This window comes from Penicillium coprophilum (assembly GCF_028826855.1).
Source record: "Penicillium coprophilum strain IBT 35676 chromosome Unknown utg000004l_segment0_segment0, whole genome shotgun sequence".
Classification (NCBI taxonomy): domain Eukaryota; kingdom Fungi; phylum Ascomycota; class Eurotiomycetes; order Eurotiales; family Aspergillaceae; genus Penicillium; species Penicillium coprophilum.
The window spans coordinates 3,332,698-3,354,291 of NW_026622723.1; the positions used below are offsets into that span (position 1 = coordinate 3,332,698).

Genomic DNA, 21,594 nt, shown 5'->3' on the forward strand with positions numbered 1-21,594 from the left:
GCCACGCGACTTGGAAAATTACGGTGATGTCATTTCAATCCCGATCTATACTTTCCCGATCCATACATCCCGATCTGCCTAGGCATAGATTTTGCAGCACTTTCAAGGAGTAACTCGATATCGCTTTCTCGGACTATATAACTACTACTACTGCTGAACTCCAGCAGTCTCGGCAAGCTCCACCACATATTTCACAGCAGATGCATTGCCAGCCTTCAGATCTTTCAATGCCGCCTCGAGACCTCCCAGTCCACCTGTTCTCACGTCGTATGGGTGGCCTGAGAACCATTCCTGTGCCAGACCTCGACCAATGAATTGGAAAAGGGCGGCCGCGAATTCCTTATCACCAAGAACCTGGCCCTCAGCAGGGGGCTTATGAACAGACCCAACCATAGTGGGATGGAAGCTAATCTGCTCCTGTGCCTTGTCAACTTTCACGGGTAAAACAACAGTAATTTTCCCAGGCTTATCGAGAGCAGCACCGATAGTCTCATAGCTTCCCTTCTCGGACACGGCATCGTAGGCATGCTGAATGGGTACGCCATTGCTAGCAGCTCTAATCCCCGCGTGGATCGCGTCGGATCCTTCGCGATAATCAACGATGGTATCTCCCTTTTCTCTGCTGATCAACGTCTCAACGAAGGGAGCACCTTTGCCTGCGACAGCAATGATGGGGTGTATGTTCGATAGTTGAGCGAACTTGATCGCAAATGCGCCAACCGCTGAGGCAGCGCCGTACACAACCAATGGAGTGGGTTTATCGACGGGGCTCCAAGGCAAAGGCAGTTTTAACTCCTGATATAGGCCCAATGCAGCAGTCATCGCAGCAAGGGGAATAGTAGCAGCCTCTGGTCGATGTGCTTAGTTTCACCCCAGTGATAATCAAGACATGTGGGACAAACCTTCAAACCCGGTATTCTCGGTGAGATGGAATGTTGTGTATTCCCATGCAATGGCGTATTCGGCATAACTTCCATGGGGGCTACCCAGATTGTGCAGCGCGGCCACTTTGTCTCCCTTACGGAAGTTCAGGACTCCCTCTCCCACTGCTTCCACGTACCCCGCGATATCGTCTCCCTGATTCATGACATTTTCTGGTTGCCATATGGGGAGTTTCCAGTCCTTCGGGTTGGTACCTGACACTACTACCCGGATGAGGACTTGACCATGTCCAGGCGTGGGGATGTCAACATCGCGGATGATGACCGAAGTGTTCTTGTCGACAACAGCTTCTTTCATTTTGGAGTATGGTATTTGATGAGATTCAAGCAGATCAAGTTGATACTTCAAGGTTTATATCAAATTGATTTGTAATGCCACGGAGCGAGGGCTCCTTTAGGAAGTCCACCTGCAGGGGTCCCAGGCATAATTATTAATTGAGCTTATCAGTGGACCGTGTTGAAAGAGTCAACCGAGGAGTCAAGGAACTGATCCCTCAAGCACCCTTGGGGTGTAAAACGAAGTGATATTGTGAAATGTGGCGGCCCAATCAATGCTGTTAAAATCTCTGTATTTTAGTATCCGCTTTCCTAAAAATTCGTATAGGCCGCGGACTACTGATATATACCTAGTTCTCCCTAGTCTGATATTGAGGAATGGTTTCTCCCGCCCGCCACTTGTACTTGCTTCCAGGATGATCTTCTGGCAAGCGCTGTGATCCGATAAATACTTCACGAGCTGTGGCACCTTCTTTCTCGATTTCTTCTCGGAACACCCCTCTCCGTCGTAGTTCAGGCAACAAAAACTCAATGATATCTTCAAAGGTTCCAGGATTGACAATATGGGCAAGATTGAAACCATCCACGTCGGATACCTCCACCCATCTTTCTAACTCATCTGCAACTGTTGTGGGGCTGCCAACAACCTTGGCCTGGAGCCCACCCACACTGATGTACTCCACGATCCTCCGTTTGGTCCAAGGCAAGCTATCCGTGCCTGGAACGGTAGCGGACCATCTCCGAACAATGGACTGGACCCGCGGAGAGTCGCTGAACCGGAAATCCTCATCATCAGCATGATTTGACAGGTCAATTCCGGTCCATCCGCCAAACAAAGCGAGTGCACCTTCGTCATCGGCATATTGAAGATAGTCTTCCCGCTTTGCCACCGCTTCTTCATTTGTTGCGGCGACAATCACGTTGATACCCACGATCACTTTGATATGATTGGGATCGCGGCCTTGTTGCTTGGCAATGTTGCGTATATTATCCACCGTCATGCGAGTACCTTCGGGGGTTTGACCGCCGATGAATATAGCCTCGCCGTGCTTTCCGCCAAATTGACCACCGGCCTCAGACACACCGGCTTGGAACAGGAATGGCGTACGCTGTGGCGATGGTTCGCAGAAATGAGGCCCAGGAACATCAAAGTATTTTCCTTTATGGTTGATCTCTCGCACACCATCGCTAGCAATGTATGTTCCGAGCTGTCGGTCGGCGAGTACGGCGTCGTCTCGGAAACTGCCTTCCCAGAGCTTGTAGAGCACCTCAAGATATTCATCTGCTATTGCGTATCGCTCGTCATGCGGGATCTGCTCATTCAGTCCGTGGTTTCGGGCTGCACTATCCAGATAAGACGTGACAATATTCCATGCCAGACGGCCCTGACTGAGATGATCCACGGTAGAGAGTCGGCGTGCCAGCGCGTACGGTTTCTCATATGTCACGCTGGCAGTCACTCCAAAAATGAGGTTCTTTGTAACGGCAGACATGGCAGGAACAAGGTACAATGGGTCATTGACTGGAAATTGCGCGCCCGAGGCCAATGCTGGCACAACATTACTAGGGCCCTTGTACACATCGTACGCCCCCAGGGTGTCCGCGAGGAACATCGCATGGAAACCAGCTTTGTCGAGCAATTGAGCTAGATCAGTCCAGAATGAGAGGGATTTGTACTGGTCGGTTTTGTTTCTTGGGTGTTTCCATAGCCCGGGTGCCAAATGGCCCGGGGTATTCATGACGAAAGCATTGAGGATGATCTGCTTTTTCCCGGAGGTTGGTATGATTTCACCCATTTTGAGTTGGTGTTCAATATATGCAGTGAGTTTCATAAAGTATATTGAACTCTTAGCACCGAGTCTCTAGCGATGGGTGCCCCTTTGTATACATAGCGGAGATGTATGCGCCAAGCGCTGTCACCATTGCTGGATTGAATGTTTTGGCCCTATTGGTAAATGAGAATTCGACATTTGGTATGAATATTCTGAATCTCATATCGGCCGACAAATTCGACTGTGTGGGGAACGCAATGACCCCTGTTCGCGATTCCAAGTCATTTTATCGCCATCTGGGAGTTGAGGCACGCAATTCTAACCATCCCCCTCAGCACTCACCTGTATTCCGCAACATGGTGATCTTATTAGCGTTGCAATCTTCCAATAGCCTTCGTGCCTAGACCATTGAGTCGCATCTCTCCTACTCATTCCACATAACGCAATTGCGGATATGGACGACGTGAGATATATCGCCCACATGGCAACTTTATTTGTTACGCAATCCTTCAGAGAACGTTAATTGGCTGCCAATCTACACATAGCAGGCTTGGCATTGAAGATATGATGGACCCTGTAGACAATAAATATTTCTCGGCCCTGCGCCTTTGAACTTGGCTTTACTTTGCCCAGACATGTCTAACACGGTAGATACGTCCAAGTTGGCCTTGATCCCTCAGGGGGCGGCCTATGGCCTTCTCATTGGTCTCAGCGTCGTGTTTTGCGGTGTCATTTTGATTGCCGTCAAAGTGCAGAAAGCATATCTTGCTGAAGATTCCGGCAAGTCGGAAATGTTCATGGTCGCCAATCGCTCCGTAGGGAGAGGATTATGCGCATCTGCAGTTTTCAGCTCCTGGATGTGGATCAACGAGACGGTATTGTGTGCGGCTATGACATATAGGTATGGCCTGGCAGTGCCGCTGGTATGTTCCCTTGTGCCCTCGAATGACGTTGCACAGCTGACGCATCATAGTGGTGGGGATCTGGCCTATGCTTCCAAATTGCACTGATGGCAGCACTTGGCGTGATGGCTAAGATTAGAGTCCCTTATGCTCACACGTCGCTGGAAGTTGTTCGGATGCGCTATGGCAAGATTGGACATCTTGTGTTTATCGTGCTCAACCTCGTCAACAATGTTTTTGGCTGCGCCTCGATGATTATGACGGGCTCTCAACTCATCCATGGTGTTTCTGGAATGCACTATGTAGCAGCAACTATCCTCGTTCCATTGGGAGGTTTGTTCAGTTGATTTTATAAACTTGTGTCGGGAAACAGAAGCTGATTCCTTTATAGTTGTCCTCTATACAGCCGTGGGCGGCTTGAAGGCCACCTTCCTGACCGACTTTTTGCACACGGCGATTGCCCTCATTCTCATCATCTATTTCACGATCGCTGTTTTGACAAACTCGGCGGTCGGGGGCTGGGTGGTTTGTATGATAAAGTGATTGCAACGGCTGCTGATAATTATATCCCGGGCAACTACGAAGGTTCACTTCTTACATTCAAGTCCAAGGATGCGATTATTTGGGGGTTGATTCTCAAATTCGGAAATCTGGCACTTGTCGTTATGGTAAGTCAATTCCCCAAAGCGATATATGAAAGATCTCTAGGCAGACCATTGAGCGTCAAAAGGCCTTTTTTTTCTTCTTCAGAAATCTAATATACTATCATTAGGATACTGCATTTTGGCAAAAGTCCTTTGCGACAGAGGTCAAAGCAACTGTGCCGGGATACAATATTGCTGCATTGGCTGTCTTTGGTATCCCCTGGGGTCTAGGCACAGTCATTGGTTTGGCAACAAGGGCAATTCATGACACGCCAATCTTTCCCACCTATCCTGGTGTGCTTACTGCCACCGAAGTTAGTTCCGGCATGGTGATGCCATATACCATCAAAGCACTGATCGGAGACAAAGGAATCATCGGGTTCTTCTTCCTTTTGTTCATGGCCTTGACAAGTACCGTTTCCTCCTCAATGATTGCTGTCAGTAGCATCTTGTCTTACGACATCTACAAGACATACCTCAACCCGAAAGCTAGCGATAAGCAAATTGTGGGAGTGAGCCACTTAACTGTGGTCATTCATGGTGTCTTTATCACCGGGATTTCCATCGCTCTCAACTATGGAGGAGCAAACATGACGTGGATTGGGTACCTGAGACCTATCATCTCATGCCCAGGGATTATTCCTATGATTCTCACTTTGTTCTGGTCTCGACAGACCCGGATAGCTGCAATTATCTCTCCTGTGCTTGGATTCTTTTCGGGTCTTGCTGTCTGGTTGGCAACAACCAAATATATGTATGGCACCATCAACATCACGACCACCACAAATCCCTACCCGGCACTATATGCAGCTATTGCCTCTTTCTTTACGCCGGCTCTCTATTCCGTTGTTCTGTCACTCTACAAGCCGTATAAGTTTGATTGGAGGGTTTTCCTCCGAATCGAACTTGCAGATCAAGCAGGAATCCAGTCGCCCTCGAATGCAAGCACACTAAACGACAGTAGTGGGGAAGACCATCCAAGTGATTCCAAGCATGTCGCTGGATCGGTCAAACCAGTTGCCGATAGTCAACCAGAACGCATCAACAACGATCCAGAGCAGATCGACATGAACGAAAAGAAGGCCGTGAAGAAAGCTCCGTCTCCTTCTGTGGATATCACCCTCGATGACATTCAGCACCCATTCGACAACGAAACATTGAAAGAGCTGTACAGATGGCTTAAGATTGCTTGGTATATGTTCGGGGCCATTGTGTTGATCACGTTTGTTGCTTGGCCTCTTCCACTCTATCGCGATTATATCTTCACAAGATCATTCTTCGCGGGATGGGTAGTTGTCGCCATCATCTGGCAGTTTGCTGCTTTTGGGGCGGTTGTGATTTTCCCACTTTATGATGGACGGCAAGATATTGCGATCGGCACCAGGGGTATCTGGAATTCTTCTAAAGAGTATTTCAGCAAAGGCAAGAGAAGTTAGACGAGCTAATCAAATAAATAGAACACTGAAAATAGAGCGGGCACCGCATCGAGAAATATACGGAGCGGGTAATCCCGCCACTTCTATACATCTGTAGCTTCGTAATTATAAGTCTCCATGACACCATCGGACTGACTTGGGGAGTGTTTATTACATGGCTCATTGAAGAGTTGCTCTTTCTGTTGTATTACTTTCTCGTCACTCATCTTCAGCAGTCGGGCTACAAAGTGATACCTAGTGAGCTACCGCCAGCCACGTACCGAGTCTACCCGTGCGACCATGCCTGTCAAATCCCAAAACATTTATGACAATCCAGAGTTCTTTATTGCGTACGCAAATCTCCCTCGATCTCAACACGGTCTGCCGGCCGCACCAGAATGGCCAATTCTGGAGGAGATGATTCTGAACCCGAAGTCCTCCTTCACAGGGCCAATAGGAAGCCCTCTGAAAGGATCTCGAATCCTCGACTTAGGGTGTGGTTACGGCTGGTTTATCCGTTGGGCCCGTGAGAAAGGCGCTGGTTACATCAAAGGAATCGATATTTCCCAAAACATGATTGAACGAGCAAAGGAATTTGAGGCTGAGATTAACCGCCAAACAAAAGACAGCGTGACGGCAACGATGTCTGCTACAGAGGTCACCTTCGAAATCCACGATTTGGAGATTCTCAATTTGAGTCATCAGCCTGAGCAAGAGTTGTATGATCTGGTTTATAGTTCTCTGGCCTTTCACTACATCGAGGACTTTGTACGACTTCTTCGGGAAATCCACGGCTGTCTGAAAAAGGGCGGTGGCCATGAGCAAAGGGGAAGGTTGATCTTCTCTGTTGAACACCCGGTTGGAACCGCCCTAGTCAATCCAGGGCCGGGATTCAAGGTGATACAGGAAGCAGGTAAAGACATGATAGTGTGGCCATTGAATTCTTATAGCAGTGAGGGCCTGCGCTTGAGTAATTGGTTGGGAGCAGAGGGGGTGAGGAAATATCATCGCACTGTTGAGACTTATGTCACGGCCTTGCTTGAGAACGGATTTGTGTTGACCGGCTTGAAGGATTGGAGTCCTTCAAAGAGGGATGTCGAAGGCCAACCAGAATGGAGAGCTGAGGGACATCGTCCATACTTTCTATTGATTTCTGCCGAGGCCAGGGAGTGAGGCCATGGTGTTGACATCACGAGATTGGCAGCACATTGATTTCAAATAGTAGAATGATCACAAAATGACACCGGGGTATCTCTTGCGTATCATCCTCTTGCAATATAATTGGTGATTGAATACATGTATTCTGAACGTTGAAGTAGTATACTACTTCAAACACCCATAGAAATCACCAGTCAATGGAAGGTTGCTGCGCCCACTACCTCTAATCAAATGACCAACCCCCTGTCTTGTCAGCAAAGAAGTTATCCGGATCATACTTCTTTTTGATCTCTTGCAGCTTGCCATATGTAGAGAAGGTCGACAGAGGATTTTGATCATAGTTCGCATCATTGATGAACAATGGAAGACCTTCGGCATTGGTTGTCGACGCAACCATATCACGGAAGCTAGACTGTATGGCATCATAGTCAGGCTGACTCATTCCCGGCAGCGTTGTAATCAAATAATTTAACCAGAACCAAGGACCATCGGGCATATCCATTGCATTTCCACCCTGCATCTTGCTAGCATCTGTCAAGCTTTTCGGGACAGGCTGAAAATCCAGCGACAGGAGCAGGTATTTGCCTTTATTTGACTCGCCCCAGTTGCGCCACACATTGAGGGCGTGTTTACACTCGTCATCATTGGCACGGTGAACCCCAACACGGAAGATATTGTTCCCGCGTGAAATCTCGGTGGCGATTGGAAGTGGCATGTCGGCTACATCGGGGTAGGACTTGAGGCCAGTAGTATCGAGAAAATGTGGGATGCTCGTGAAGTTCGCGAACGCATTGCCTGCGTCAGGACCATCGTAGACTAGGAACATGATAATGACCTCGTCCAGGTTCAGATTCACGTCGGGGGTGGGCAGCATCTCATAAGTGCCGATAATGCTGGCTTTCGGGTCTGTGTTGTATTGAATAAAATTTGCAATTGCCTCAACAACGGTATCCTTTTGGGGAAAGGCATAGATGATATTGCCCGCGAAGAATTGGCCAATAGGGCGACTCTGGACCGTATACTTCGTTACAACTCCATATGCATTCCCTCCACCGCCACGCGACGCAAAGAACAGGTCGGGATTGGAGGTGTTAGATGCTGTCACAATTTTTCCATTAGGAAGAACAATTTCCAGCTCCCTGAAGGAGTCACAGGCCATGCCATATTGGGGAGAGAGATAGCTCATGCCACCACCCAGAGCGAGACCGGTTCCCACCCCGGAGAGTCGAGCTCCAACCACCGTGCGGTTATAGTCCGCGAAGTAGTCGTATATGTCGCCAAACACACCACCTGGCCCGTATGTCGCCAGCGTGGTGTCTGGATCATAGGACTTTTCCGAGAGGTCGCTCAAGGTAATGAGCACACCTTTGTCGGTGGAGGAAAAGAATTGATTAGGATTATGTCCCCCTCCTTTGACTGCAAACCGGCTGCCGGCTGCTTGGATGGCTTGGAGAGCGATAGAGACATCCTCTGAGGATGAAGGATATACGACACAAGATGGTTTGTAGGCATCCTGAGGCGTGCTCCAGTACTCAGTGCTAGTAATATACTTCAAGCTGAGCTTACTGGTAATGACTTTGGATGATCCTAGTTGCGCTCTGATATTGGAACAAGCTGCTGGACCGGGATCAGTTGCCAAAGAACCAACAGACCCCAATATGCCAACTAGGGCCAAGGCGAACGATAGCATAATTGATATGTTATATCGGGACAATTGTTAGAAGACAAAGAGCAATTGAGTTGACGACTGTAATGATCAGGAACTACGGGATCTAAGAAATCGAGCGTATATGTATTTATACCTCCCTCGATGCGTGGTGATCTACAGAGAGAGTGGCCTCGGCAGACTTATACGACGCAAATACGATAAACAGTAGAGATATGATAAACGGTAGGAATACGATAGATTTCGGCAATGAACCTAAAAAAGACCAAGAAAGCGGTGATCTTCGTCTTTCTAGGATGTCGATCAACGGTCGTTCTACCGTTTCGTCGGGAAGCGGGGAAATCCTTCACGGGGAACAGGCTCGGTGCTCAACACAAGGGTTGCCATTTGGTGAAGAGAATGTGCAAATTGTACTAAGCAATGTTGAGTCCCTAGTTAAGATCAGCCTATGCTCTTGAGACCAAGTTTATACAACAGGGCTATCATCGAGCTAATGATTCTGACTGATCTCGAGGCGATTTTGCACTTGTCATCCTAGCATTCGGGGCAGCAAGCTAGGTCATGTAGGACATAAGATATGAATCAAGAGCATTTCCAGAATAGGCGATAATCTTCCTGAAGTGACCTGTGTCTACCTGTGTCTCCCGCGCCTAAATCTCTCCCCTTCATCTTGCAGGTGACGGGATTGAAGACGGCAAATTAAATAGACTGATCAGACCTTTCTCGGCAACTTGACGTGTGTTGATTTCTGTATTCTGTTTATCTGACTAAGAGTCTCTCATCAGGAGGAGCTGGATATCTAACGCAGAATAGCTAAATGAGACTGCTTGCCCCTCGATTTATTACCTTCCACCCCGATAAAACTATACTAACTGGCTAGTTCGGCTTCTCGAGTGGGACTTTTTCTTCTCCCACTCCTCAATTGTCAGGCATAATGATACCATCCCACTATTTCGCGGACTCACACCTAGCCAGCCTCCTTACTACAGACTTACCACGATCGGAAGCCAAATCTTCCGACCTTATTCTTATTCCGACAAGCGAGAGCAAGTGGGAAACAGGTGGGGAATTTGAAGGAATTGTAAGGAGCTGGTCTGCAATGCTAAAATATTCTTGCGCTGAAGATTTCTCTGGGGATCATCGCATGAAGGGATATCTATGGGGCAAGAAATGTGTCTGTACATGTTGCCGAAACAGACAGACAGGAAGGAGAAGTGAAATGATGCGAGAGAGAGAGTGAGAGCAGGATCTGACTACTGACCTGTGCTATGGCCGTGGGTACCTCATTCCTCAAGCCATCAAACAGTTCCGAACCTGACCCGAATGTCCCTACAATCTTGACGGTGAAGGTGAAGACTGCGGCCACAGTAAAACGAAGAGATGGAAAGTGACAGCGCTAGGACGCCTGAGAAGACGTGGCCTCCCTATAAGAGCGAAGAAAGTCGAACTCATCAAACTCTGCAGATCAGTTTGTGCGTATACGAGCTCAAACGCAGTCAGATTGTCAGATTGTCTACCAAGCAATGGCCTTGTGGCGGCCAGAGAGGCTTAGCCTGAACTACCTCCATACCCGTTTGAGTAGCAACCCAATCCACTAAGCCTAATCCAGTATGCAATTTGCACCTGAGAAGATGCAATTGGCCAGCCGGATTTTCAAGTGGAGTCTCCGCGATGCTTCTACTTCTACAATATAGGGCGTGGCTGAGATTCAAAAATTTATTGCACTGCCTTGTGGAATTGAATAGGAAATCAACGCGAGCTGAAATGGCATGGAAAGGGTTAAATAGCAAATGAAAGGCCTATGGGTTGAGGGTAATACAAGCTTCCGTTTTCTGCTTCTGTGAGTTCAACACTGTTGGTTTTCATTTGCAACTATGGCCATCGACTATCGGCATGGTATCTCGATCTTCGAGATCGTTGTATACTCTCCAACCCTTTTCCTTGCGCTCTGGATGGCAATCAATCACGGCTTCAAAAGGAGCTCGGGCTGGTTCTTTTTTATCGTCTTTTGTCTTGCCCGCATTGTGGGCTCAGCATGCTATTTGGCAACGATCAACTCTCCTTCGACTACAGGTCTATACATTGCCTGGGCTGTTTGTACTTCGCTTGGGATTTCGCCATTGATCTTGGCTTGCATCGGCCTTTTATCACGAGCGTGAGCAACACCCCTTTTTGCGATTGACTCGACTCGTACCTAATAATATCCTTAGGAATGAGTCTATCATGCGGAAGACCGCCAACCATCTCCCTCCAATAAGGTTCCGGCTTGTTGGAGTAGTTGCAATAGTCGCTGTGATTCTAAACATCACCGGCGTAACCGCAAGCTCCGATATAACCCATGGCTTGGTCAGCACACAGACAAAATTCGGGCTTATTTTGTACCTTGTTGCCTGGGTCGGTGTGTGCGGACTCTTCTTCCTGATTTCGCAACGAACTCACTGCATCGAGGACGGAGAACATCGGCTTCTCCTGGCCGTTGGAGTCTCTCTGCCCTTGATCCTCGTGCGATTGATCTATTCATTGATTTATACATTTGGTCAAAAGAAAGCATTCAATATGCTAGTAGGGAATGTCACAATACAGCTTGTGATGTCTGTCCTGGAGGAGATGGTGGTTGTTCTTGTATGCTTGGGTATTGGCCTTACACTTCAAATACGACCACCTGCAGAATACACCCAGCAGCCTAGTGTCTCGAGCCGACAAGAAGATTTGGTGGAGCTGGGGAGTGGCCGTTTGATGGGACAAAGGCGCGAGAAATGAGCCTGACCAAAGCGCCGGGGTGGTCCCATCACAAGACTCGTAATGTTTATTGTGGATGAGATCGAGGACAGGAAGCAATGAGTGGTTTTATCGACCGTGGCCATGATTTTAATCAGAGCACTGGTACACGGGGCTCAAAACTGGTGATTGGTTTGAATGAATATATAGATGGTTGGAGGGGCACAATAACCTTAGAATGCATATTTTATCTGACACCTATATGCCTTGGCTTATATTGCAAGCTCGAAGAGCTATTTCTACTCTATGTAAAAGAAGGAAAGTTTCTCTCTAATTCATTGACTTTTTTGCATAGACGTACATGTTAGCTGATGTGGCATCGCCAAATATAATTATATTCTTCCATTTCCATTTTCATGATGGCATACTGGCAGGTAGGATATGGTAGATTGAGGATTGGAAAGTATACCTACATAGGGATGATGTCAACCCAAAAGAAAAGAGGCAGCCTGAAGGTAAACAGGAAAAGCACGAAAATCCAGAAAATGGATTCTCTCACTCTCTCCCCCCACCTCCATTTCCCCAATGGATCCCAACACGGTTTCCCCCTTGTTCATTGCCCAGGAGACTCTCTGCTTCTACCCGATCAGTACAATATACAATCAATGTCCAAGATATCTCTTCTACGCACTTATGCTGGCGACCTGTGTCACTCGATGGACAGGTTGGGTCATGAACGTATTCTTGGGAACTGCCGCAACATACGCAGGAACTGCGGCAATCCACGCCTTTATCATGGTGTCTAGTCACCAAATGCCTCAAGTTCCTGGACCTGTCGCTATTCCATATCTGCCCGCCAACTCTAGCCTACGGAAGTTATTTCCCTATCTGGTCACCGAGACCAACCATGTTCTAGTCTCGCCCGCATCACTTGAGCTTGATTCAGATGCTGTTCTTGCCATTGTTGTCACTGGTTATCTCGTCTTTTTGCCACTACAATGCTGGTCTCGTATCCTAACACATGACCGAGCACGGAACCTTCTATTTTATCTCTGGCATGCCCTCATGCTGGCTGAGTCTGCATGTGCCCTCGTCTATGCTGCAAAAATACCCAAGACCTCACCTCAGTACATGTTTTGCTTTCCTGATCTCGCGCCGTTCGACGACACATCAAATGACGGCTGGCAACCCGCATGGAGAACATCCACATGGAATGACAGTGTGTGGGAAACATTTTCGAACATAACTCGATGGAATCAACTAGGAGACATCTGCTTCAACCCCTGCTTCAATTCAACCCAAATTCTACGACAGCCAGGCTCATTACATTCTGCCACTGCAGATGGACACTTCAAAGTCGCCGCCTCCCATAGCTTTTGGCAAAAGGCTTTGTACTCACATCGATACATCTACAGTCTCATCATTCTCTGTCTGATCCTGAACTGCCTCCTCTTGACTTACCGCTTCCTACCTTACCGATCACGCATCCCATCAGCCCAGATTGTGATAATCTGGAAAGAACGAAAGAATATGTGGAAAGGCCTCAAAGAAGAGGTTAGTGGTGTCATGAAGCTACCAAACAACCTGAATTACGACGAGGAAACCGGAAGGCTGACAAACGAGAATGCCGCTTTCCGGCGCCGAATACGACACATACTCAGCCGTCAGTTCCTCAAGACGTTTCTCCACGTGATTGTTGACGCTGCGATCCTCTTTGGAATACTCTTCAGCATGATAGTGAGTCCTCTCACCATTATTGCCTTTGTCGTTTGGATCGAGATCCAAATCTATAATGACGGACCTCCAGGGGAGAGTCCAAGTCAGGTTGGTCAGTGGGCGTACCCCACATCTCTAGCACTGCTTGTGTTCTCAGCTGCCATTTCAAAGCTCAAATATCGACTCGCTTCATCTGTTGAGCTGGACCGTGAGATTTCCGTACTGAAACAACATCTGGGGGACTTGGAGAAAATGAAGGAGACACGATCGGGTTGTGGCTCGATTGAACTCAGAACAGTCGCAGGTCAGACCAAGGAAAACTAGACGACTTAAGGAAGTGATTTACATCCGGAATCCTCGCAAATGTCTTTTATTTGAGGCTATTTGGGAAAGAAGTTCACTAGAGGCGCTCACTCATAACAAAGAATACAGATAATTGTTTGCCAGCTCTATGAATTTTGATTCGGTAGGCTGTTGTTTCATGCGTGTGCCCAACTATACCTTATACTTGTTTTCACTGACAATAACAACGCGAGCCACAAATACATGGGTCTCTCTGGATCATAGCAGTCAACGCAGATTGCCTGTGGTGTTATGTGGCGACCCGCATATCCAGGCCAGACTGGGGCACACAGCCCTAATTTCTTCCAATCTGTTTGAACTGGATGCATTGCCATAAGGCATAATGCATGTCTCGGCCGATTTCTAACACCTCCATTTAACCACACCGTTCAGTCTCGATCCTGAAGCTCCAGTGTGTATTCTATCAAAGGTTTCTACGACCCCGGGCTCTGCACGATGATACAAAAATGGGAGTGATTGGTTCTCGAAGTGAGCATTTAAAGTCGCGATTTGAGGTCATACTCGTCTACTCTAACCTCTCCAATGCATCCCCTATACAAAAGCTTCTGCATCAAGATTGACCCCCATCCCATGCAGCATCAATATTCTCTTAACGGCATCAAGCTTCCTAACTATAAACCGAGGCAGGCGAGCACAAACCCCTGTGAAGGCCTATATGGTGGCTGTATACATACTGGACACGGGGGTTAGGCACATGATCACACTATAGCGGGAAGACCAAGGATTAGCCCGTCACGTCGAAGCGATGGTCTTTCTTTCATAGACGATCACTTGGCAGTGCGGGGGTAACACCTCGTACTCAAATAGGAGCAAGAAACTAGCCAAGTATCCTTGTTGGCTGTGACACACTGCGGTCGGTGCTGAGGAATTTTCAAAAACAAGATATTCGATTCGAGGACGTTGTTCCGTCAATTTCATTGCATGCCTAGGGATGGGTTTGAAATTTAATATAGCTCGGCGCTCCCCCATTACCCCCCTTTTTTAAGGTTGCTATACGGGTTTCTTTGTTCTAATATCCTGTAGGGGTGGTTGACGTCCAAATTTAAGACAAAGAAACTCCCCCTTGTTGCCCCCTTGTCACTCAAGGCGCCCACGGAGTCCCTGACTACACTATGAATCTCACAGAGACACAATCAACCAAAGGGTTCAATGACAATGGTGATGTCGTTGATACAACCAAAAACACCTCACACGTGCCACTTTGGCAATCGATCAAGAAATCCCCCAGAATCGTGGGTTATTGCCTCGCGCTAAGTTCGGCAATTCTTCTCTACGGATATGACCTAGTCATCGTGGCGACTGTGGCCGCAATGCCTCAGTTCCAGTAAATAATGCACCCCCAGGAGAATAGCGCGTGTCGCTGCTGACGTGCGACAGAGTTGTTTTCGGCCAGGAATACCACGGAAAGTACATCATCCCAACAATGTGGCTCTCCCTTTGGAACGTCTCCAGTTGCATCGGCATTATGTTTGGCTCTGTCGTCGGTGGTTACTATCAAGATCGCCGTGGACGTCGGATTACACTCGCTATAGGAAGTTTTTTATCCACCATTGCGGTCGCGATATGCTACATTTCCGATCTGCCAGACGGAATGGAGACTCGTCGAGGAGTGTTTTTTGCTGGTAAACTCTTTCAGGGGATTTGTATTGGCATTCTTTTGTGTGTTACGCAGACATACATGTCTGAGGTCCTTCCTGTTGCGCTCCGAGGTCCGGTGATTGCGTTCTATCCGATCTTCACACTTCTTGGACAACTCGTTGGATCGATCGTGGTTTACACTTCGCTAAAACATACAGGCGCAGAATCATATCGCATTTGCTTTGCGTCACAATGGCCTTTCTCCGCTATCCCGTTCGTTCTAGCGGCATTTTTGCCGGAGAGTCCAACCTGGCTTTTAAGGAAAGGACGAATGGACCACGCTCTCAAGGAACAGAAAAGACTCGATACATCTCACATCAACTCACAAGCTGTGATCGACGAGTTGCAGGCATCAATTGCAGCAGAGGACGAGGAGAGTGCAACCCATACATATGCTGATTGTTTCAAAGGTGTCAACATGCGACGAACTTTGATTGTCGCATTTGCCAACATTATACCTCAGATGTTCGGACTGCAGCTGCTGGCAAATTCCTCCTACTTTATGCAGATCGTGGGTATGGGTTCAGCTAATAGCTTGATTTTTTTGATCTTGGGCATTGGACTGGGCCTGATTGCGAATGTTATCAGCTTGTGGGCGCTGAATGCTTTTGGAAGAAGATTTCTCATTCTACTTACTTTGAATATTGTGATGGTAATGTGGTTCGCGGTAGGGATTGCAGGGATCTTCACGGGAATCGTGACCATTTGGTAAGACACTATATCAGGTCCCAAGAATGACAAGCTCACCTTGAAGTAGGTACACCGCGGTTAGCATGATGATTATTGTGATGATCTCTGGTCTTGGGTCGTGGCCTGCGTCTCATGTGGTTGCAGCCGAAGCGTCTTCACTGCAACTCCGAGCCAAGACCCAAGGTATTGGGTGGTTTACCAGCGGTTTTGGGACTGCAGTCTTTGCCATCATCTTGCCGTATATCTACAATGCAGACCAGGGAAATCTGAGGGCGAAGACAGGGTTCGTGATGGCAGGATTTGCTGCAGTGGCAGTCATTGTAGTGTGGCTAGGTATCCCAGAGATGAAAGGTCGAACGGCAATGGAGATCGATCGCATGTTCTCGTTGAAATTGCGGACTCGGGAATTCAAAGGCTGGCATAGCGACGTGGCTGTCATGAGTGAAACAGAAGACCTTCATCCGACCGTGAAAGGATGATAGTTCTTCCAACAATTGGTTTGAGGGGATAAGACGACCAGACAATGAGCAGCAAGACATCAAAAATGTCACTTAATTTTCCAGTTCTCATTATTCTGTCTATGTTGCATAGGCTAAGAACTGAAGACAAAATCTTAGCACCCAACCTGGGAATCAATGTACTATCCGCTCTCTCCGCCTCATAATAAAGTCCCTCCAGACGATCATGGCTTGAATATGGACCCAATGTTATGATCAACTGCTAAATCCGAACTCTTCTAGGGGTATGCTGATCCCTGTCACCGACGGTTATTCAAATATCATTTGCAGCCTGAGGCTCTACACCGTCTGTTCAAGGCGAGCTTCTTGACTTTTGGGCAGTTGATCACCTCGGTGACTCAAGTACATAAAAATGGCAAGATAAAGCAATCAATACTATCTCAATATTGTTTGAGTTACTTATAAATGCTTGTCCTCACAAAGCCTACATGCTCGGTGCCTAGATCCACACACCCCGGGCCCTTGCAACCCCTGGAGATCCACAGGTCCCGAGCCCGATATTACATGACTAATCTTAGATTGACGCCCGGGAGTAGCCCACGGAATGTGACTCTGGTTTCCTTTCTCACTACATTCTCCTTGTCAGATCCTCAAAAGCCATGTCTCATACCCCGCCAGATAGGAACAAACCTGCCAAGCGTGGAACACGGAACTCCCTTTCGTGCGCACAATGTCGCTATAAGCACCTTCGTTGCGACGGCCGGAAGCCTGTCTGCTCACGCTGCGCCACAAATACAGTACCATGCGTTTATCCTGTATCACGCCGACGTGGAAATCCAAAACCAGGGAACTCCTCGCTGTCGCCTGTCAGAGCCGTCTATGAGAATCCCATTGACTCATCACTGCAAATTCCCACTATATCTTCATCCTCTTCTGCCGCTACCAACGGGGAGATTGAATTATCTTCGGACTCGGCATCCTCATTTCTGAGTTTGTACTATGAGTTCTTTCATGCAGCCCATCCTTGCGCATTGCCTTTCCAAGTTTTCAAAACTCGTCTCAACGAACCGAAAATTCAGCCGCTTCTTCGGGTGATGTGTTACATCGGATCTATTTTCGATATTTCCTGTCAACCTCAATTAATAGAATCATGCGCTCAACGTGCTCGGGACTCAGTTGCCGAAATAAGGTCACTGATCCGGCCCTTTACCCCATTTGACGTTCAAGCTCTCCTGCTTTATTCCATCGCTGTATACTGGTGCAATAAAACGGAAAGTGGTGTTGAACTCCTTGACGAGGCAATTCGCATGGCAGTAGCCCTTGGGATGAACAAAAAGGAATTTGCCTCAACAAATGCAGAAGTTGACGCTGTGCTAGAAGAAAGCTGGCGCCGCACTTGGTGGGTGATCTATATCACCGATGCCCACATTGCCGGTATGCTCGCAATCATTATTACTCAGGTTACATATCTGATGACGGCAGGATCTACCCATACGTACCCATTCCGAACAAGCGGCATTGAAATCACGACCGACTTCCCTTGTGAAGAAGAACAGTATGAAACTGGGGTATCGTAACCATCTTATTTTATTCCAAGGGCTTAGCTGACCTTTCTTATCAGGCTATTCCACCCCCACGCTCCATAGAAGATTACGAGAACAGGGAATTTCTTGGAGAAGACGAAGCTAGTTTTTCCTCCTATGCGGAGCTCATTGGCTTGACAATGGGAATTGATCGGGCGTTGTCTCCAGGCAACACTGCAGATTATCGAATATACACTACAATGGCTGCTAGCGCTGATACTAGTGTACGAGCATGGCACTCTCTTCTGTCTCCGAAAAGGCGGCAATTAATTCGTCGCGATGGATCATTTGACGAGGTCATGTTCAAAGCATTCTTCATTATGCACACGTGAGATTTGCAAGTCCCTTCGTCGCTGTCCATTTATCTAACCTGAGACTAGATACACTGTTGAGATCCATCGGCCGCTGTCAGCTTTGTCTCACAGCGCAATCGAATCAGTGTCGCGCTGTGCTCCGCTGGCTCCATCAGAGCAACTGAAATGCAACAGCGTGCAGGAACGCGACCTGCATACTTTCAAATGCACTCAGGCTATCAATAGCATTGATGACTTATTGACTTTGCCAACTAATATGAAGAACCACTCTCCCTTCATTATTTGCATGATTGCTAATGTGACCATTGCACATCTATCGGCTTGCAGGTTCATCTTTTCAGGGGACCAGCGAGTCAAAAGCCGAGAAAAGATTCGTTTGACCATGGGTACATTGAAGCGCCTCAGTGAGCACTGGTCACTTGGCAAACGGACTTACCGTGAGATTGGCATAATTGCCCGAGAATTGTTATCTCTTACAAAAGATCCCCCGGCGAGTTTGGGTGCTGTGGATCGGCCCCTTCCAGATCCAAAATCACCTGCGTTGCCGCCATTGGACATGTTACCGAACTCCGATTTTGACTTTTGTGCCTTTTTCGATGCGGACGCTCCTGGTCTAACGGAAGCGGGCTCATTTATGCTCTAGTTGATCCCACCGTGGATGACCCTATAATAATGATTACATTTCTACGAAGTGCAGATTTTCTCTTTTCTTATCTTTTTCTATCTTTTTGGATGGGTGATTATATGGTTCTATTCATTTTTTCACAGAGTGTGCTATTAATCACTTCAATCCTCGGCTATTTCATTTCCGGTACTCTTCGTCAATCTGGATAAGTGCCCCCATTCCATCTCTCTCAAAGGCCTCGGTATCTGTGATCATGGTTGCAATCAAAGTTGCAGGCTCGGTTTTGCTAGCATTATCGCTAATGCGATGATGACAGCCCGGTGCTTCAAACCAGCTTCCGCCCTCTTCAATGGTTTTCATAGGATCGTCATTCATTTTGTTGAGAAGTGTACCTTTCAGTACATAAGCGCCAACGTTCGCGCCTCCATGACGGTGCGGGGGAGTTGATCCGTTGGGTGGGAATTCGACGCGCAAGCTGACAATTGTCTTGTTCGGGATGCCGACTAGCTTGTAAGAGTAGGCAATCTCGATCGAGGGCATAGGACGGCTGATTGTCTCATTAGTATCCAACCGGTAATATGGGTTGAGACTAATTACCTGGGGTCGTATGTTGGTTCCTGCATATTGGAATTGGGCTGGTTGGACCGGAATGTTGGGCAAGAGGATTTGTCTGGTTTCAAAGACTCGCCGAGTTTCTTCAGGTTTATATAGGAGACTGAGCAGATGTTCGGTAGTGCACGGATGTGTCACCTTGCCTTACACAGCTCCGTATAGCCTACGGGATTTCCGACGTCATATGTGAAGCATACAGTATTCCGGGATAGGCAATAGGCTATCAACGGATAGCCTATTGCCCAGGGACACACGAACAAAAACACATCACACACGTTGACTCCGATCTAATATTTCGCATATTGATATTTGCTTGAAATGTAAAACCGTATTTCCGGCTGATTATTTCAAGTACGCCTTTGCTTTCTGATTGCCAATTGTGGTGGACATTGACCGAGTGACGTCATCCCCGACCGAGGAATTGGTGATATCTCACCAGTTGATTAACGGTCTCAGAATTCCTATTTTATGTTGATCTTGGTATATCCGGGCTTTAAACTGCCAGCTCGTTTTTAAAATGATTCTAATAATGATTTGGGCGCCAAAAAATGTGAATATCCTTGATCAGCTCACCAGGGCGCTAGGAATCTAGGTATTGCCACAAGACAGTCACGAAACATGAAGGATTTAGTTTGTGTATTGCATGGAAGCGACGAAAACTCCAAAGTACCAGTCTCTGTAGTTCTCTTATCGAAACAACCCTATCCCTTTGAGCGCACTCGACGGCTGGGGTCTTCACCCCAAAACGTCTATACTGAACAGGATTTGCTGGCATTGCCAGAACTTCCACAATTATCGGCCAGTCAATACACACATCGGTGAGCCTACTTTCGATGGTTTTTATCCGAATTAGCATACAACGAAATCGGCCATGGCCTTCTCCCGCTCGTCTTATAGCTCCAATACTTACCGGGCACGGCCGATATTCTTTTTGCTTGTGACGGTCAGAAACATGTGAGGTTTGGAGGCAGCCTTGAGCATCGATGGCGACTAAGGGCAGGATCTAAGCCCTTACTATTTGTGCCTATCTTCTCATGCAAATCAGAAGCCCGTAGGAGAGGGATGGCAATGCGACCAATGAGACAGGCTTTACAGATGTTGTCGAAGAGAAAGCATGAAGTTTGTTTATTTGAGTGAACGAGGGCAAATTACACACGGGGCATCACACCTAGAAATCAGTGAGACAGATTAGACATCAAGATGAGGGCACTTTGCCCTCCAGTCGTGTAGCACATCGCATTGCATTCGATGATTGACCTGCGTAGGACCTACCTTCGTTTCCCACGTACTTTTTAAAGGGTGAGGATATAGATCTAGTAAGTTGATAGATTAACGTATGCCAAGGCGCTATAATATCGCCTGGATATTTCAAGAAAAGCAAGCATTGATTGGCAAAGAATAGTGCGGGTTAGAGGACTACCAGAGACCAATCAGGCCCCCATCACAGCCCATTTAGGGGGTTCAACTAATGTCTTGTAATCGCTATCTCCAACATTCCACTTGTTATATGTACCTTTATTTATTGAAATTTAGAATAAAAAGAGCTATATAGGTGTATATTTCAATTTTAAAGAGAATCAGATCAGTAGATAGAGGTCGAGATATCGGAGAAATATTGACATATCTTTTTGAATGTATTCGAAAGCACTACCACTAATATGTAAACATCTGTAATTCATCAAGTCTCTGGATAGCATGTTTTCTCGCGTTCCTAAATGTGATTCATTATTTTAACTATTGGTTTACTATATATAGATTCAAATAATAATATATTGCTGTCAGAAAAAGGTGAAAACGGGATCTATATATATGTGAAAGTAGTGATGAAAAAGGTCACGTTTTTTGCAATGTTTATTTTGTTTGGTGCCTTTTGGGCCCTAGGCCCCCATCCAATTGTACTAGCCCGAAGATAGGACTGAAAACCCAACCTTTTAGTGGGCTGGGTCTAGTTGGGGTTTAGGCCTTGTGGGCTTTGCGGAGCTCTAGTCGAGCGTCGCTGTCGGATTTCTCGAGAAATGGAAACTCCGTCACTTCACTTAAATTTCCATGGGCTTTGAGAAAATGGTATGTAGTTTCAAATCCCGATTGTCTAGTCAAATCCCT

At 47.3% G+C, this 21,594-nt stretch overlaps 9 protein-coding genes across 9 annotated transcripts; 6 read left to right on the forward strand and 3 right to left on the reverse strand.

Moving 5' to 3' along the window:
* Positions 1–147: 147 nt before the first annotated feature.
* N7500_005704 (Nitrilotriacetate monooxygenase component A/pristinamycin IIA synthase subunit A) lies at positions 148–3,013 on the reverse strand (the record flags this gene model as incomplete). Its single annotated transcript, XM_056676848.1, has 3 exons — positions 148–848; positions 903–1,284; positions 1,670–3,013. 3 exons carry the CDS (start codon positions 3,011–3,013, stop codon positions 148–150), a joined length of 2,427 nt encoding a protein of 808 aa, XP_056531848.1.
* Positions 3,014–3,624: 611 nt separating this feature from the next.
* Positions 3,625–5,971, forward strand: N7500_005705 (sodium:solute symporter family protein; the record flags this gene model as incomplete). The annotated part of the gene is made up of 4 exons (XM_056676849.1): positions 3,625–3,912; positions 3,963–4,224; positions 4,283–4,416; positions 4,664–5,971. 4 exons carry the CDS (start codon positions 3,625–3,627, stop codon positions 5,969–5,971), a joined length of 1,992 nt encoding a protein of 663 aa, XP_056531849.1.
* A 279-nt stretch (positions 5,972–6,250) lies between these two features.
* On the forward strand, positions 6,251–7,123 carry N7500_005706 (class I SAM-dependent methyltransferase; the record flags this gene model as incomplete). The annotated part of the gene is made up of 1 exon (XM_056676850.1): positions 6,251–7,123. One exon carries the CDS (start codon positions 6,251–6,253, stop codon positions 7,121–7,123), a length of 873 nt encoding a protein of 290 aa, XP_056531850.1.
* A 208-nt stretch (positions 7,124–7,331) lies between these two features.
* On the reverse strand, positions 7,332–8,798 carry N7500_005707 (FAD-binding oxidoreductase; the record flags this gene model as incomplete). Its single annotated transcript, XM_056676851.1, has 1 exon — positions 7,332–8,798. The coding sequence occupies one exon, from the start codon at positions 8,796–8,798 to the stop codon at positions 7,332–7,334; it is 1,467 nt and encodes a 488-aa protein (XP_056531851.1).
* Positions 8,799–10,648: 1,850 nt separating this feature from the next.
* On the forward strand, positions 10,649–11,534 carry N7500_005708 (uncharacterized protein; the record flags this gene model as incomplete). The annotated part of the gene is made up of 2 exons (XM_056676852.1): positions 10,649–10,929; positions 10,985–11,534. The coding sequence occupies 2 exons, from the start codon at positions 10,649–10,651 to the stop codon at positions 11,532–11,534; spliced, it is 831 nt and encodes a 276-aa protein (XP_056531852.1).
* A 543-nt stretch (positions 11,535–12,077) lies between these two features.
* Positions 12,078–13,532, forward strand: N7500_005709 (uncharacterized protein; the record flags this gene model as incomplete). The annotated part of the gene is made up of 1 exon (XM_056676853.1): positions 12,078–13,532. The coding sequence occupies one exon, from the start codon at positions 12,078–12,080 to the stop codon at positions 13,530–13,532; it is 1,455 nt and encodes a 484-aa protein (XP_056531853.1).
* A 1,151-nt stretch (positions 13,533–14,683) lies between these two features.
* On the forward strand, positions 14,684–16,378 carry N7500_005710 (Major facilitator superfamily domain general substrate transporter; the record flags this gene model as incomplete). The annotated part of the gene is made up of 3 exons (XM_056676854.1): positions 14,684–14,895; positions 14,949–15,917; positions 15,967–16,378. 3 exons carry the CDS (start codon positions 14,684–14,686, stop codon positions 16,376–16,378), a joined length of 1,593 nt encoding a protein of 530 aa, XP_056531854.1.
* A 638-nt stretch (positions 16,379–17,016) lies between these two features.
* On the forward strand, positions 17,017–18,897 carry N7500_005711 (putative C6 transcription factor; the record flags this gene model as incomplete). The annotated part of the gene is made up of 3 exons (XM_056676855.1): positions 17,017–17,925; positions 17,979–18,268; positions 18,321–18,897. 3 exons carry the CDS (start codon positions 17,017–17,019, stop codon positions 18,895–18,897), a joined length of 1,776 nt encoding a protein of 591 aa, XP_056531855.1.
* A 159-nt stretch (positions 18,898–19,056) lies between these two features.
* Positions 19,057–19,502, reverse strand: N7500_005712 (cupin domain-containing protein; the record flags this gene model as incomplete). The annotated part of the gene is made up of 2 exons (XM_056676856.1): positions 19,057–19,426; positions 19,477–19,502. 2 exons carry the CDS (start codon positions 19,500–19,502, stop codon positions 19,057–19,059), a joined length of 396 nt encoding a protein of 131 aa, XP_056531856.1.
* Positions 19,503–21,594: the final 2,092 nt, after the last annotated feature.